Source organism: Venturia canescens, chromosome 11, assembly GCF_019457755.1.
Source record: "Venturia canescens isolate UGA chromosome 11, ASM1945775v1, whole genome shotgun sequence".
NCBI classification, from domain to species: Eukaryota; Metazoa; Arthropoda; class Insecta; order Hymenoptera; family Ichneumonidae; genus Venturia; species Venturia canescens.
In genome coordinates, this window is record NC_057431.1 from 9,385,602 (window position 1) to 9,404,322 (window position 18,721).

Genomic DNA, 18,721 nt, shown 5'->3' on the forward strand with positions numbered 1-18,721 from the left:
AAAATGAAATAAATTTTTTTACAAACTTTAAATACTAATAAACAATATGTAAAAAATATTTTTATTAATTTCCATTGCTATCTCTTCTAAAAACAGTTTTTCTTTTAGCGCCTTTTAAGCACTGCAGGACACAGGTAAGGCGTTAAGGGTTTAAAAAAATTCGAGTTCGACAGCTCGCCTTTTTCCACAATTTCATGAAAATAAAAACGTTCGTTTATGATTGCAATTCCAGGCTTTTTCTCTCGCGCTATTCGATTGCCAAGAAAACATTTGTCCTCGCGGCGAGGTAGAATTCGAATGAGAAAATTCGATTCTCCGAACGACTCTGCGAGAGCTCATCAGAACTCTCTTTGCACCGTAAAGGAGAAAACTTTTGCTTTTTCCCCGAGAGTGAGAGAGAGAGAGAGAGAGGGGGGAAAAAATCTCATAATTCACGGAGCAAGAGAAAAGTTGGCGATAGAAAGAAAATAACTGCGTGGGTCCGAGCGAGTTGGCGTTTCACGCTGTAGGAAAAATTCAAAGTTCCGCGAGGGATCAGAATTGATTACGCGTTCAAGCGGCCCTTCTACGACGAGATTTCTCACTCCGTAAATTACATTATTTTCGAAATAAAAAAAATGTCAGTAAATAAAAATCATGGTAATAAAAATAATTTACGTACCAAATGCCCAAGCTCGACCGGGGGGGGGGGGGGGGGGGGGAGAGAAGAGAGAAAAAAACTTGTAAACGAAACGAGAGAAAACTTACAGCGAGTTTGAGGAGACGTTCCAAGGCCTTTGCGACGTCCATATTCTGAAACACAAACACACACCGACACCGTTGAAATTTATTAATTCGCAGAGTAAACGCATGTTTCATGGGGTTGGAGAAACAAAGATGTCTTTAAGGGGGTCGCGAAGAGACGCAGGTGCAAAAAAATTAGTCGTCGGAGAGGCAGATTTGAGGGAGTCGGAGAAGCAAGACGCTCAAGTTTCTTCGCGTGGTGGTGCGAGGTTGCCGGTGCGCGCGCCGCCTGGCGGTGGCGTCCCTGAACCAGTGGACTCGTCGCCCACGAGGGATGGCCGCGTACGAGTAAGTGAGAAAGCGAGAGAATTTCTGTGTTCCGAGAAGCTTTGCCAACGAGACCGGCAGATATAAACGAAACTTTGTAATTGGGCAAAATGTACTTTTGAATTCAACGCCGGGGGTAATTTGTGAGAGGGGCGGCGGGGGGGGGGGATCGAGGATGAAAAATGTACTTCAGCGTGGAAAATGAGGACACGGAGATGCGAAAAAAAAGGTTTTTGTTTTCTTTCGAGACGTCGCGCGATGGTTCAGGTTGAAAAAATAATAGAAAAAACGGAGGGCGGAGGGGGGGAGTGGAGAAAACGGTGGTGGGAAAATGGCGGGTTACAGTTAGCACGAAATACAAAGGCATCAGCCGCGTGGGAAAATACACGCGGTGCGTTTCGCGGAAAGGAATCGCGAGAGGATTAAACGTACTGGAGAGGAAAAAAAAACAACGGAAGGGATAGAAGCGAGGAAAAAAGATGGAAAAAGCTCGTTCTATGATGCTCGTGCATCAAGAAAGGGAAACCAACAAGAGAATGCTCTAAAAGAAAAAGTCAGAGAGCCGAATTTAGCCTGTTTTTTTTCCCCCATACGCCTGTTAACCTTCGATCTCGAGAGTGCATCGCTTTCTTTTTTTTACCCCCCCCCCCCCTCCCTCCCGCCCCGCGCCGCAATCGCCGGTATTCTCATAAGACTTTTATCTCCTGGGTTCGATGTGCTGATTCGCTAGACGATTGCTCCTTCAAAAGCAGATTTTTGTGGGAATCGAGAAAAAGACTTGTTTCGTAGGAAAGCTCTTTCGATCGAATTTTCCTTTCAAATATTATTGTACAAATTTTCTCAGGCTGTTGGTAAAACTACGTGGAGAAAATGCATTCTCGGAATCCAATGAAATCGGACGAGAGAATGACGTAAAATTTAGCTCAAAACAAATGAATATAATTCGAGGATTAAGGTAGTTTATGTGGGAACGATTTTCTTAAGAAAGTCTTGAAATTTACTCAGAGTTTAAATGGGTAGCTGACACACATATCAAACTTTAAAGGGCTCGTTTTATTGGTTATTGAGATAAACGTGTTTAAAAATGAAGGGACTATGCGTAAAAAATCGTTCATCTTTTCATACGACGAATGAACGCTTCTTACGAAGTTTATGAAAAACGTAAACAGTAACAATGAAGTACATAATAAAGGTCTGGGAAAAAATTCGAGACCATTGTCTTACAAGTGATAAAGATAATAAGCTACCTTAAAGATTGAACGAAATTGGTAATGAGCACTCGTGTAACCTCACATTTGCTTATTTCAGCATTTTGTTTCTTCTTGTTTGGGCCCATTCCTGTCATAATCTTCTGTCTTTTTAATAATACTTTTTTATTTATTTCTTGTTGTGTCTTCCCTTTGCGCTCTCCAATGCGATTTTTTACATAAAAAACTATAGTATTTTCGCCAGGGACGAATGAAATTTGGGATTCAGTCAGTGATGGATCCCCGTTTAATTAGTGGCTTGTTATTTCATTCGCCAAAAGATAAGTTGAAAAAATTTATTTACAATTTCGAATGAATAACTCTGACATTAATTTAAAGTGATAATATTTTGAAAAATCTACGCATTTTAAACACCCATAAAATACGATCCTACTAATAATAAAAATAATAATAAAAATTGTTTAGGAACGTTCCGAGAAATAAAATCAAATTATTTTGAAAAATTATTTGCTCACGATCGTGTTTGAAAAATAAACGAGTAATAGGTACAAAAAACGATGCGTGGATTACAATATTGTATAACGATATTGAATTGAATTTAATTTCAAATGCAAAGAGGTAAAAACGAACGAGGGAAAAAAAATATTTAAAAAAACGTTGCCTAATCCGAGGATTCTCTTTTTGATATGCTCTGTCAACATGCTTTGTCCCCAGTGTTGAAAAAAACGCCCCCAGGCGTACGCTGACGAAGGACAGCCGAGGGAATAAAGGGAGGAGGATGAAAAGAGAGAAGAATTTCATCGAAAACAAGAATTGTATTGTCGTGTTACACGAAAAGAGGGGAAAAAATGGGGGGGGGGGGGGGTGATTCGAGTCCGAGTATGTGACACGATAATCCAAGCCTGTGACCTTTTCATTCTTACATGCGGAATTCACAATGCTCCATATTTTTGTATTCCTTTATCCTTCGAGCTTTTCCCTGAAATTTTTTCTTCATCCCCAGCGAGCTTTCCAGCGCTATTTGTTTCTTGTTCGATGTGCTTTTTATGGCTCGTCGTCGGAATACAATAAAATATTTAAAGGAGCAATGCAAATGAGACCAGAATATGAGGGATTTCTGGTACGTGAGTTTTCAGGTGTTTTCTACGAGCTTAAAGAATCAACGAATGCGAAAGCACCCTTAACATTTCAGCTTGCGGATGTTCCAAGTCCCTGTAAACTTGCTGGTTAATAACAAAGTCACTTTTTCAAACTCTTGCCCAGCACTTCTATCTCGTATTTTCTTCATTTTATCTTCAGTTACAGAAAAATAATAATGAAGGAGAAATTTTTTTTTATCGTACACTCGGAGGAAAAAACACTCTCATGCGAAACTCCCGCGAGGCTGTTTTTACTTTCTACTCTTACTTACAAATGTACTTTTTACAGGAACAGTCAGCGAACGAGCACGAGAGAAAAATGAAAAGAAAACTCAGGATATAGTTGAAAAACATTTCAAGAGTTCGTATCAAGTCCAGATGCGCCTGGGACACGAAATAGAAAAGGATGCATGCATGTTAAACGTGCGCTTCGCTCCTCCGATTTTATCATCTAACTTGGGCTACCATGGAGCTTGTATTTTTTGTCAAAAATTCGAAATATTTTTATCATTCAAATAAATTTCAAAAGAGCTGGAGAATGCTTGAAAAAATGGTAAAAAACAAGATTTTTGAAATTTTTGAATTGAAATTTGAAAAACCGTGAGCAATGCTCCCCTGTCTTATGGAGCTTTAAGGTAGTTCATGAACGAAACGATTTTCTTAAGAAAATCTTGAAATTCACTCAGAGCTTAAATGGGTAGTCGACCGATACGCATATCAAATTTTAAAGGGTTCGTCTTATTGGTTATTCACATAAACGTGCTTAAATATGCGTAAGAAATCGTTTACCTTTCCATATAATAAATAAACGCTTATTATGAAGTTTACGAAAAAGTACACAATAACAATGAAGTATGTAATGAAGGTTTGGGAAAAAATTCGAGACCATTTTCTTACTAGCAATAAAGATAATAAGCTACCTTAAAAATTGAACGAAATTTATAATGAGCACTCGTGTAATCTCGCATTTGCTTATTTCGGCATTTTGTTTCTTCTTGGCTTGGCCCATTCCCTGTCATAGTCTTCTGTTTTTTTAATAACACTTTTTTCTTTATCCATTTCTTGTTGTGTTTTCCCTTTGCACTCTCCAATGCGATTTTTTACATAAAAAACTATAGTATTTTTGCGAGGGACGAATGAAATTTGGGGTTCAGTTGGAACTGTGGCATTAATGTTAAGTGATTATATGTTTAATTAGGATGTAAAAATCGATCCAGTTTAGACACCCTTGAAATACGATCCTACGGGCATGATCTACCTTAAAGAAAAACAAATAATCGAGACACCTTCGCAAATCCAGTATTTCGGCCCATGTGTTTGTCGAGGTTACTTTTTTGCCCTTGCCCGAAATATCAACGTCAGAGGTCGTCAAAGTTTCTGTAGCTAATAGCCAAGAGGGATTTGGACATAGGGCTTAGGGATACGAATAAAATCGAGTAACCGTAGCACAAACTTTCTTTTTTTATTATTTTTTTTTCTTCTCTTATATACGTCTCCGGGCTATACTTGAATTTGGCTTTTGACCCTTTCGCCTTCGGCTCTCTGACGTTTTACCCAGAATTACGAGATTACGAGAGAGAGTCTAGACCCAAAAAGCATCGTGTTTAGAGGGTGTCCTCGGTGTGGGTGTTGAGGTCGTGGGCTCGAACGGGGGATGAAATTTCGAGTGGAAAAGTCCTTAGGCGTTTTGCAATACGACCAATTCCTGACGAGTTATGTGCGAGCTAATTTCGTCCAATGAGAGGCTCGCGAAGCGTGGCGTCTTTTTCCCCCACTCCGAGGCCCACTGACGCTGAGCCACTGCGAATTTGATTGGTGCCAAACTTCAACTTGGAACGACTCTTAAACGGTTGGTCGGACAAAAAAATTTCTAAGGACGCATCGACTCGAAATTTTATTGTCTGTCCAAGTCCGTTGTAAAAAATGATTTTTTTAAGGTTGCACAGGTAAGCCGAGTGATTTGAAGTGACGAGGGGAATCCTTTTTCGGCGAAACGGTGACGAATCGATCGGGTCTCTGGCGCGGTTGTGTCAATAGTGGTTAGCCTTCGAGGCAAGAGCCTTTTGAGCCCACAAAGGGTTGATAATAATAAGTCACTGCTGTGAAAGACGATGTATATATGCTCGAGGGCATTTTCGTCACTTAGTGTACAGGGTGTCCCAACAGTAATGTGAAACCTTCGAATACTGAACTCGAGCATATTTCCCAATTCATATTATTTTCCTATTGACATTTGGAGGATTTTTTTTATTCTCAGAAATTTTAATACGACGTAACCTGACTTGGAAGCTTTTAGTGTATCATTCGAAAGAGCCTGGTACCAGGAATTTGTGAAAAAAGCTTTCGTGGCGAGTAGCAAAGATAAATAAAATTAAAAGGCACTCGGAAAGCCTGCGGGGATAGGAGAGGTGAAAGGGCTTCGAGAATTTCAGGCTTGACTTGACGAGGAGAAAACGAGGTAGAGGTATATAAAAAAACAGGAAGAAAAAAACTAAAAATACGAGAAAATAAAACGAGAGAAGATTTCAGCTTGAGATAGTTCGCACAGGGCCATCGAGTGCACGACTTCTTGTCAAGTCAGCTCGCAATGCTTTTTTTATTTAGTGATTATAAAAGGTATGCCACTTTGCTTAAACCCTTTTTTTCACTTCCACGTGTTTTATCGACAAACTGTAAAATTGTTCTCCCAACTTGACGAAAGTTTGAGAATAGAATTTTTGCAATATTCGTTGAAGTTGATTATTGCACGTTCTCTAATTTCATGTGCATCCTTGAAATAAGAAATATTCGTGAGAAAAAGTGAACGACGTTGTCAGAGGGTGGAGGAAAAATCCATTACGTGGATCCAAAGCGTTATTGTCGTTTTTTTTCTTCACATTACGTCATTAAGGATGTAAAGTAAAAATGTAATATCGTGGATGCACTCGTACTTTGAAGTCACTGTTACATCGGATGCAATGAGAACGACGAAGGTTCGCAAGCTTTAAAAAACGAATTTGTATTTTTTTTTTAATTTTTTCTTTTTCGAGGCTGTTACAAAGGACTGGTCAATGTAATAACAGAGAAAATTGACGAAGAGTCTCTGTCGGGGACAAGAGATGAGTCATCAAGAGCTATGAGTCTCGGCAACCGTGTCGGTCGGTTCGGTTTTTTTCACTGGATTCTTTTTTCGGTTTTTTTGAATTCGTTTCTTCTTTTTTTTTCTAAATGTGAAACAACTGATGGGCATGGGCCATGAAAGAGGGTCAATAAAAGGAAAAAAGAGGGAAGCTGTTACACGAGAGAAAGATCGAAACGCTCGCGGGGCAACCGAGTGAAATAAAATGAAGAGGAGAGTACAGAAAAAAAAGACGAGTAGAGGCGATGATAATAAATCGATAAAGTCGTAGCTTTTTCTCTCCTCTTTTCACCTCATGAGATCGTGAGCTTTTCCTCTTGGCTTGCTTTACTTTTTCTTTAATTTTTTCGCTTCGCTTCGTTTTCTACTCGGCCTGGTTTTTTTTTCAACGTTTGCGTTGGAAAAAATCTGGAAATACGAAAAACGAATATGGGAGGAATTCTCATTTTTTTCATGAGTCATGAGCACACGTCCGGCAGTGACGAAGGATTATCGGCTACCAATGGGAAATCGATACTATATTTCATCAATTTTTCAACATGAGAAGAAATCCCTGCGATTTTTTTTCATCCCAACAGTCGAAGGATTATATATAAACATGGGGAAATCGTCGACATAAATTTCAACGAGCCTCATAACCGGTGGACCACTGAATGAAAGAAAGCTTCGAATTTTTTTTGGGTTTTTGAGGTCTGTGGGGGGTTGCTGGAGGTTTTGAGGTTCATTGAACCTTCCTTAAACGGTTTTGAGGTCCATTGACGGTTTCAGGGCCCTCCTTAAAGTTCTATCGGGAATTTTGAGCTTGGAAAGAGTCGCGTGAGCTTATTGAAGTTTACCCTTAGAAGTTGCTACAGTTTTTTGGGGTTCATCGAAGCTTTTTATGATTGCCGGAGAGTTTTTCGAGCTCATTGAAAATCAACGGGTTTTAAGGGGATTTTTCGGTTTCCATTAGAGATTTTGGAAGGTTTGGAACGTTCGTCGAGTTTTTTGGGTGCGATGGAGAGTTGTGAGATTCCGTCGGCTCGTCGGAGGGCGCACCACGCTCCTTAAGGTACGTTCCACCCTCCCTTGGGCTCGCGAACTCTTAAGGGGGTTTTCTCCCCGTTTCCACCGATTTTTTCACCTTCGACAAGCACTTTTTGCATGACTTCGTAAGAAACTGTCTTTAAAGTATGGAAATTGCTGGGAAAAATGGGCTTTGCGAGGAAAGAGAAAGTGCAACAAGCCCGAAAGTCTGCTCGGGCAGGAGGACGAGGGCGGAAAGTTTCTCGTGTCAACCTGCTGTACCCTGCGCGATAAGCCAACGCTCCCTCCAGATTATTCACTTCCTTCCTCTCCGCGCAATCCCCCTCGGAATCCTGCTTCGCTGGCTCTCCCTCCTTTATAATCTGCAGTCTATATTCGGATTTGGGATCTTTCCGCATGGCTCGATCGGCCGATTAGCACGTTTCACGTGTACCCTGTGCATCGGGAAGTCAGTTACTTCGAATCGCTGATGGTTTCGCGAGAAGCCATTCGAGTGCGAAGGGGCCAAATAGCAAGAGAGAGAGAGAAAACGAAACTGCACTGAACTTTGGAGCTGTCAGCGCCAAAACACGCCGACGTTTTGACGCTAATCGAATCGAAAAAGGACACTGCAAGCTTTCCCCAACACTCCAACATTCGATAGTCAAATATCGTTTTAAACCTTGTTCGACGACCTTCGGGGCTCTCCACACAAACTGATAAGGAGCCTTCCACTTCTCTGACTTGCCCACTCACAAAATTCTAGTTTTCAACACCTCTCGAAAATATTCAAATTCCATGTTACGGAGGCTGAACATCGCGAAAGCTGACCTCGGTTTCCACATCCAAATTTTGGCCCCCGAGATCAGTTTCGAGTGGAGAAAATATCGATAAATTCTCAGAGGAAAATTTCACTTTTCCCAAAACATTGCAGCAGTCGAATCGCGTATTTTTGCCATTTAAGGTAGCTCCTGTACTGCAAGTTCAACGTACCGATTAAACTTATTGTTTAATCAAAGAATCGTCTCTATTTTTTAACCGATTATATTACACCAAGTCTCATTTTGTCCTTCAACTAATTCTCTATGAATTCACCACGTAGATTCTTTTCCAAATTCAAACCTTCAGAAATTATTAATGAAAAAGTTTTTTCGCCCAATGAACAATTAGCTGCAACAATGAAACGATCAAGTTAAAAAAACAATTACATGGTGAATTCGTAGAGGACCAGTTGAGCAACAAAATCAGACTTGTTGCAATGAAATCGATGAAAAAACGCAGATAATTTTTTGAAAAATATCACACTGAGAGAAAAAATTATTGAATTTTAGAACATGTATTTACTTATTAAATCAAAGTATTGTTTCGATTATTTATTTGTTGAAACAAGCGAATCACTACTGATTTGAAAACATATTTTCATGGATCTATTACTTCATTATATTAAACTCTGATTTAATAGTATCAATTATATGCATGATAGATTTGATTGAATTTTTATTGATTGGATTAATTACATTTATCGCATAAAAACATTAGATTATTTGAATCTACAAAATGACTTCAATACGAAATTGCTTTTTTCGAACAAATTATTTTCTTGCAATAAATTCATCATTATTTTTTTTCTAAAAATATTTTTATTAAAATAGATTTGATTGAATTTTTTTTGCTTGGATTAATTACATTTATCGCATCAAAAATATAAGATTATTTGAATTTACAAAACGACTTCAATACGAAATTGCTTTTTTCGAACAAATTATTTTCTTGCAATAAATTCATCATTATTTTGTTTCTAAAAATATTTTTATTAAAATAGATTTGATTGAATTTTTTTTGCTTGGATTAATTACATTTATCGCATCAAAAACATGAGATTATTTGAATCTACAAAACGACTTCAATACGAAATTGCTTTTTTCGAACAAATTATTTTCTTGCAATAAATTCATCATTATTTTGTTTCTAAAAATATTTTTATTAAAATGAGTAATCTAATTGTTACTATTAAATAAGAGTTTAATATAATGAAGTGATAGATCCGTGAAAATATGTTTTCAAATTAACAGTGATTGTCATGGTTCAACAAATGAATAATCGAAATAATACTTTTCGCAACTTATACAATTCTTTTTCAGTTTATATCTAACAATGTCGTGGTAGTCCAGTGGATAGCGTGCGTACTTAAAAAGATGTCGGTAGGCAGGTAGGTAGGTAGATCGGTATCGAATCCCCATGCAGGTAGGAATTTTTCTTCGATTAAAATGGTTTCAGAGATGTACCATAAACTGTGATGACCATCACGGGCAGTGAAAAATAATTTTGCAATTGATAACATAATATAGTTAAAATACGTAAACAATATAATATAGTTAAAATCATGGTTTGTAAAAAGAATAAGTGCTTCCTTCAAAAACATGCATGTTTTGAATCATAAAATGTGTTATTTATTCAAACTACATATTACATATAATTGATAAAAAATTGTTAGATTGAAGCAACTACTGTGACTGAAAGAAAAATTTATGAAATTGACTGAAATAAATTAACCAAGTAATTATATGAGGAAACTAATCTAATATGTTTTGGTGAATAATGAAATAAATGATTTTTTCGCTTCAAAACTACATTTTATTGGTTCTAGTAATATTTTCTCTCAGTGCAGTGAAAACGTGTCATCGTAGAGATTTGTATTTATCAGTCGACGCTTCTGCAAAACTATAGTTTTTCATATTTTAACCTATTTTACATATTTTCATGAATTCGAGTCCCGAGTAGCCTCCAGCGACTCCAGCTCGATTTCTCATCTCCAAAAATCCCTTCGTAACTCGAGTGGCAAGTCGAAAACTATAAATTTTCCCCCTTCCTCATGAGAGTTGACAAAAGAGTGAAAAATATTTCGACAAATGCTTCGGACTCGTGGATAATTAAAGTCACTTATTTATTTATATCGAAATAAAATATGGAAGGCAATAGCTGCGAGGGAACGTAGAGTGATGCGCACGAAGCTCCCGTCCCCAACTTTTGCTATTCACGATTAACCTCACTCCGGAAACTATAACCCACCGCTTTCCCCTTTCGTCCCTCCGCAGCGACTTGCTCCTTTCGTTGTGAAGCTCACGTAACGACGCTGCTAGCCGAGGAGAGAATTCGATTGCGTACCCATTTACCACCCCAGTCTCGCGACCCTTTTGCGTCTCCATTTACCCCAAGCATAGCCAACCCCCCACGTCGTGCTTTAGTTCTCGACCCTCGTACCATTCCAGTTATTTCCCTCCATGCACTATTCACCCGGAGCTCCAACTACACTCGTATAAACCACAAGCTCCTAAACGCTTCTCCCTCGGTCTTCCCTGCGCTCGAGGCTGGGCCTCCTTAATTACGTACAATCGACATCTCGAGTGTTACAAAAATGACTTGAGTTCATTGACTTCGAGCTTTTTCAGGCCAATTTCCACATTTTTCAATTTAACAACGCACTTTTTCAGGCCTATTTCGAGTTTCTCAGGTTCGTTCGCAGCTTTTCACGTGATTTTCGGAGCTTTCGAACGGATGCGAGCCTTGCCGGATTAATTTCGAGTTTTGGTCAATTTTGAGCTTTCGGATGATTTTCGAGCTTTTTCGAATGAATTTCAAAATTTTCGGGATAACTTGAGTCAGTTTCACGTCAATATTGAGCTTTCGAGCTTTTTCGAGTTGTATCGAGAATTTTGGGTGAGTTTCAACCTCTTTAAGGTCGTTGATTGAGGAACTATCAGAAATTATATTTCGCGAGATTTCACGAGGATACGCTTACACTGAAAGGAATGAGCGAGTTCTTCACGGACGGGATCATCCACTGTTGAATGAGCGACATCACCACTTGGCAGCCGATGAAAACCTCGATAATACGTTTCATGAGGAACCTGCAATACGGAAAACAAATTTCAATCAATGTTGTTTCATCGATAGAGAATGAGAAATGATTTTTTCAGAGGAACAGAGAGGAACCTTCGAACATGAAACCAAGTTTCAGAAGCCAGAGATCCTCAAAAATGTTCACGAAAAAAATGAGAAAATGTGGCAAAGCAAATAAGTCGTAAAGGCCAAAAATTCTTATTTTCATTATTTCTTGCTTTCAACATTAATAAAAATGCTGCAAATTAAAATTTGCAAATTGCTTCCTCTTGATGGCCAAGATGCACGATGCTTAAAGCTTACTCTATGAGGTGCTACATTTTTCATTCTGGCTTCATTCTTCATCTTGACCATCTTGGGGAAGCAATTTGCAAATTTTAATTTGCGACACTTTTTTTGTATACAAGGAAATAATGTATTTTCTCTACCTTCTTTTACGAACTTTAATTTATCTCTTTGTTTAAATTCATTAAAAAAAACTAAATGACGAGCCACAGAAAAAACAGTTTGCAACTTTCAATTTTCATCGTTTTTCTGTTTACATTGAAATTAAATAATTTAGACAACTTTGCTGAAAAGTATAGAGCAAGTTCAGACTTATAAACAATATTTTACAAAATTTCCAAAAATTCAAGCGGTTAGACGATTTTTTGGAAAACTCATATTTTCGTAAAATTTAAAATGTCATAAAATTTAAACCGCTCAACCGATATTCCCCAAATTCAATACCAACCTTCCTATTATGATAGTCTATTTGTAAAAAAAAAAATTATTAATAAATCTTGAAATTTTCGAAGGTTAGAGCGTAGACACCCGTTTTATGAAAATTTTAAAAAGTCGTCAGATTCGTAATTTGTTAGAAATTCTGACAAAATTATCAGAGAATGAAGAGCTTGTATAGATTAACATCTGTGCAAAACGGCAGCCCTGTGTCTCAAACCGTTTCCGAGTTATAAGCGTTTTAATTTTGCAGTGCCATAACACACGCACGCACACATCCGGACATTTTTTCTAGATATGATTTTCCGATGTTTTGGAACATTTTGAGCACATTGACATTGAAAACTGGAAAAAAAATTACCATCTTCACAAAGCTTCCTTGATGAGGAAGCAAAAAATCAGAAAATCCACAACTTCCTCGATATATCCAAATAAAAAATTTTTCATCCATCAAAAGGATCAAAAAGCTCCGAGAATATTCCCCCCCCCCCCCCCAATTTTTGACTAATCCACCAAATTTATTGTTTTCTCGAACCTTTCCCAAGAACTTTAGATTCTGTCAGTATTCTCGGACATTTTTAATAAAAATAAGACAGAAAAACTGTTTTTTCCCCCACCATTTTTGTTCGCTGCCCCAAAAACATTGTTTATCCCCCCAAATGTTGTTCCTGCCACAACAACGATGGTAAATCTACACGAAAAGAAGAACATTTTCAGAAAAGCAGGAGGGTCGGGGGGCTTGAAGTGGAACATATGAGAAGGCTGAGCTCGTGAAGATTTAACGATAAAATGGGAGGTTTCGGCTCGGGATGAGGATGAAGAAGAGGACAAAAGTGGTTCGAGCCACTTTCGTTTTGATTCTCGTGTAGTTCCCTGGGCTGGCTGGAGCTCCTGTTTTGTTTTAGTTGTTCCTCCCCCGTCTCGGTCCCTCTTTTCTCTTCCCGCGGTTGTACATCCCCGTCCGCCTCTCCAAGGTAAAGACAGTAAGCGCGCAGTTTCTTCCTGATTTCCTAGAGACGGAGTTTGTGTCTGAAGGAGGGTTTAGAATTGCGGCTCTTGGAGGGGGGCGGAAAGGAGCCGGGGCGAGACTGCTCCGAAGCCAGCGGAAGTGCGGGCCTGAGGAAAACGGAAGCGCAACGGGAATACATCACTCCGGAGCTTCCTCTGATCTCCAAGCAGGGCCGGGGAAACCGAGAGACTCGGAGGGGGAGAAACTCAGGGGAGGAACACATTTTCGCCTCCGCGCGCTCCTCCACCTACTCGTCACGGATTACCAACATAAGACGACCAACAATGGCCTTGCACTCGAATCTAATTCACCGAGTACCAACCCTCTGTACGCTCTCGCCTCTCCTAAGGCACTACACGTATTCAGACACCGAAACGATCGTTAGGAAACGGCTAAAAGCGTAAAACCTTTTATCAAACCTTCGACTACGATCTTAGATACGAATTTCTGTAAAGAGCGTCAAGCATTTTTCTGGTTCCTGCTCCCATTGGAGACTTCTCGTTCGAATTCTTTCTTTCTTTTTTAATGGAAGTTTGGAATGTTTTTTTTTTTTCAAAATTTTGTTTCCTTATAGATGGAATTTTTTTTTTCTAGTTTTCAATGTCAATGTGCTGAAAATGTCGAAAAACGTCAAAAAATCATATCTAGAAAAAATGTCCGAATGTGTGCGTGCGTGTGCGTGTGCGTGTGTGTGTGTGTGTGTGTGTGTGTGTGTGTGTGTGTGTGTGTGTGTGTGTGTGTGTGCGTGCGTGTGTGTGTGTGTTATGGGACTGCAAAATTCAAACGCTTATAACTCGAAAACGATTTGAGATTCAGGGCTACCGTTTTGCATAGATGGTAATCTGAACAAGCTCTTCATTCTCTGATAATTTTGTCAGAATTTGTGAAAAATACGAATCCTATGACGTTTTGAAATTTTTAAAAAATGGGTGTCGACGCTCTAACTTGCAGAAATTTTAAGATTTATTATTAATTTTTTTGTTTATAAACAGATTATCATAATAAGAAGGTTGGCATTGAATTTGGGAAATATCGGTTGAGCGGTTTAAATTTTATGATTTTTTGAATTTTACGAAAATATGAGTTTTTCGAAAAATCCGGTTTAATTTTTGGAAATTAATTTTTAACTTATTTGTCCACTTTTTTAAAAGTGGACAATTAAATTGAAATTTTATTTAAAAAAAAATTAAAAGTTACAAATTGCTTTCTCAAGCTTTTAGAACAATGCTTAAAGCTTCCTCTATGAGGAAGCCAAAATGAGAAATACTATAGCACCTCATAGAGTAAGCTTTGAGCATCGTGCATTCTGAGCACCGTGCATCTCGACCATCTTGAGGAAGCAATTTGCAAATTTCGATTTCCAGCATTTTTTTAAGTTGTACTATTGGGTTGGAGAAAAATAAGGGATTCAAAATTCTTATTTCCGATCGACTGTTCAGCAGATTACGTGTTTAATCGAATATTCCTTTTTTGAATTCGTATTTACTCGAAAATATATATTTCGATAGTTTTCATTTCGCATGCAATTCAAACAGACCATACGAATGTCAAAAGTTCATATTTTCGAATTCAAAATAGAGAGCAGTTGTTTTATAGACAGACCAGAACATAGAGTAGCAAAAAATCGAAAGTGAATTTTTCGAGCCTATGAAACTTGGATCTGCAAAATAGCGATGACTCGAAAAAGCGAAATTCAAAATGGCGATATTCGAATTTGGGGATCTCCAGTCTGAGTAAGTGAGTGAGACGCGTGTATTTTGAGCATTCATTTATTTTGATTGCTCGACTTTCTAACGTTTCGCCATTTTGACCGTTTTTGGTGTTTCAGTATTTCAACCTCAGTAATATTCAAAGCTCTAGTCGAATCGATCTGTCTCCATATTACCATTGGAAGTCTATAAACTGGAGATTTTAGCCGTTCAAAATTTTAGTCATTCTAACATTTTATCCTCACCCAAAATTTCAATTTTTTGGTGACAGTGATTTTATCAATTTTATTAATCATTCAGTGGAATTGATGGAATAAAAATTTTTTAAGAAAAATTCTAAGTCGTTGATGAAAGAAAGGTGAAGGACGAAATACGATTTCTTTTTGGTTTTTCACTCTTGAAAATTTGAATTTTATGAAATTTATTTTAGTGATAACGAAATTGGTTAATTTATGGATAGAAGAACGAGTGTAGTGTTGGAATTTTTTAACGGAATTTCGGATAATAATTTTATTGATTTTATTATCTGTGAGATGAAATTTGTAAAATTTTTTCAAAATATTACAATTTCTGTCGACAGGAAACAAAAATAATTTGGCCCAAGCCATTTTTCCAATGATTCTAAAATGTTTAATAATTTTTTCAACCACATTTATTATGAGTGAAATGAAACTGATAAAATTTGAATTTTTTGTTAAATAAAAAATTTCCATTGCCAAAAACCAACAAGAATTAGAACCACGAAGTTAAAAATCCAAAGGAATTAAGAAATGTGTAAAAAAAACGTTAATTTCAGTGCGAATTTCGCGTTCGTCCTTTGAGGTCAATTGAGGACCGTTCCGAGGTTTAATAATCCTCGAAAACGAATGGGAAAATCGGACGAGTTGCGAGTAAGATAAATAAGCGTTTGAGAATAAGCAGAGAAAACAGGTGTGCAGCCGGAGGGTTGAAGCAGCGCATGGACGACACGGATTTGGAGTCGCGTCGGGGTTGAACGGGCGAGATTGTAATCAAAGTCCGCAGGAGTGAACGGCGTCGATGCGGGTGAGCGCGGCGCGTTGTTGTTGCGAGGATCGTTGCTCACTGGGTTTCGTGTCGATTGCAAGAGTTTAAAACCAAAATTGTGGTACGTTCACTCTTTGAGGGAATTTAGAAAAAAAATTGTACGATTTTTATAGAAGCATGAATAAAAATTACGGTGGCAATGAAATTTCGAAAAATTTACAAAAAAGTCATTCTCGATGGAGTCTTCTGATGTAAGAAGCGCAGAAACGTTCACGAGGTTTCGAAATCGATGGAAAAAATTAAATGAAACTTTTTGTCAGGATTGATTAATGATTTTTCATGAAAAAAACGAAGACAAAAGCATGAGAAAAGCACTCCAAAACAACGCTGCTCCAAACAGCCTTACTCTCAAATTTGCAAAATCAATACAATGCAATAAGTCTCCACTTTCGTCATTAATAATCGGTGTTACCCACCTAGGCGTGTTGAAGGGTAGAGACACGTTATTCATGCATGAAATAAAAGTCGTTAGAGTGGAAATGTTGTCGAGTAGATTTAGAGGAGTCGAGTTATGTTGCAGCAAGTCAAAAATTCTACTCAGTAAATGTATTCAACACCAGTTCTATAAATACATGTTTAAGGAGGGTGGATGACGAAATCAAAATAATCAGAATTTGATCAAATTTGGTAATAACATTCTGTGGTATCTTGTGTACAAATACAATTTGTTTCAAATTTTTTTACCACATGGTTATCGCATAATTGAGCCTTGAATCGAAGTTCTTATGCACGAGATGTATAACTGTATTCATGTAAACTCTATGCTTATACAAGTGTACTTTAGCGTTCAATTTCTCGAGAGCTATGTGGTAGAAAAATGTAAAAAAATTTATATTGTCTTATATATTTTTAAAGAATGCATTTACCAAATTTTATGAAATCCTTATCATTTTAACGTAGTTCGATAGCTAAGTGCCGCATAAAAAATAAGGTGCAGCCCCCTTTCTGTGTGAACATTATTCGTTGTGAAACATGTCCCAAAAATCCTTCAAAATATCGTTAATTATTAGTAAAAAAATATATGCTTACGATATTTTACTAAAATTTCATAATTGCTCGTGATTTTGGAATTTTTACATTTTTTTCTTTTGCGTACGCTCCTGCTAGAATACATCTTCGTGCCGTATGCACATATTGAAATTGTCCCACTCAGATTCTCATACGATTTTTATTACAATAATTTTTTTCTCAAAAACTAGACGGTAGATCATGTTTTTTTTTTTTTTAATTTTTTCTTCAGAAGATACTCTAGCACTGTGTTTTTTAAAATCAAAATCGTCAGAACCGTTTTCGAGTTAATTCGGTTCACATTTTTTGTTTAGAACTTTAACTAGCAATATCTGAAAAACTAAACGGTAGAACTACTTTTTTTTTTTAATCGATTCGTTGGATTTTTCTGCGCGACATATATTTTTTTTTAAATTTTCGTCAGAAATCGGGTTTTGTTATTGAACAACATTAAATTCTTAATATTTTTAACATGGCTTAGCATGGCAACATTGTATCGTCGCGATCCATCCTCCTTAAGGTAGTTCAGCCGTTCGATAAAGTACGCGTGAAGGTTCACTTTTTTTGTGGTAAATGATAGTTTAAGGTCCCCAAATAAGCACAGCTTCGGGTCCTCTTACGGGGCAAAATTTGGAATTATTTCATTTACAATTTTGAGTTTTTAATACGGTATCCTATGGGAGAACTCACAATAATATTAAGTGTGAAAAAATTGTACGGTGTTGGAGCTTCGGAAAAGTTTATATCGTGAAGAAAATTTAATACAGATTTCGTTCGTTTAAAAAAGAAACATTACCTTACGGGACGAGAAAGAAAACATGAAAAAACTTCAGTTTTTGACGCGTCGAAAACGGGTCATTACGTTGGACTGCTGATTGAACTTCCGATAAATTATTATTTTTGAGACTGACTGACATGCTTTCATTCGTCTGGTAGCTTCGTTTTTTTTCATTAATTGACCGTTTATTTTGCACAATAAAAATGTTCTCTAGGTTATGTGTATTTCAAGTGTCACCGGTATCGACTCAATTATTAATTAGTCAAGTTGAAGTTGAATTTGATCTTTTGTGATATTTTTCAAGCATTTCATTGCATTCTTATGATAAAAATATTCTCAATTTAAGTATTTATTAATTTTATTAATTATTTAGACTTGAATTTAATCAACATGAAGTAGTTGCAAACTTGACCAGTCGTGGAACTGCCGAACTACTTTAAGGTATTCCTTTCGCAAGAGCGTATTTTTTTGGTGGCGCAAATTGGGGCACTCGAAATTTGGATTGGTTCCTAATCTCTGAGAAGTCACGGTTTTATGGAAAAAGCTTCTGCTTCTGCCATTTTTCCAACTTCTATTGTTAATATTTCCTTTAAGGATTCGGTAACCCTTTATTTTTATCGTCGCTGTGGATTTCTTACATTTATTCCCAACTGTGAGACAGTTTGTATCAGGAATTTATAATGATTTAGTTTATGAATTATTGAATATAAATTTTACGATTTTTCATATTTTAATTCTTTATTAAATGTTCGGTAACCTGATCTGAAATTTGGCCAATCTATTCGCACGCACTTTTACTTTACTGTTATTTAAAATCAGTTATTTGTAGAATATTCGGGTTCGTGAGAGGAATACCTTAAAGAGTAGAATTGTTATCGAGTAGAGCTATGATGAGTATCACAATGTGGGAATGTGGGAACGGAACATGAAAGAGAAGACGTATTCGAAATGCGATATATTCGCATTGTAAAAAGCAATCATAAAAAGAACAATTTTTTTTTTTTTTAAATAA

The 18,721-nt window shown here is 37.2% G+C and overlaps 1 protein-coding gene across 2 annotated transcripts in view; it reads right to left on the reverse strand.

Moving 5' to 3' along the window:
- The window catches only part of mdy (midway), a 99,997-nt gene that overhangs the window by 8,759 nt on the left and 72,517 nt on the right, over window positions 1–18,721 (reverse strand). For both annotated transcript variants that reach the window (XM_043432051.1, XM_043432050.1), the window contains exons 9-10: window positions 11,320–11,428; window positions 748–792 (exon numbers count right to left, since the gene is read on the reverse strand). In XM_043432051.1, coding sequence (XP_043287986.1) covers window positions 748–792; window positions 11,320–11,428 — 154 coding nt within the window. The remainder of the gene's footprint in view (window positions 1–747; window positions 793–11,319; window positions 11,429–18,721) is intronic.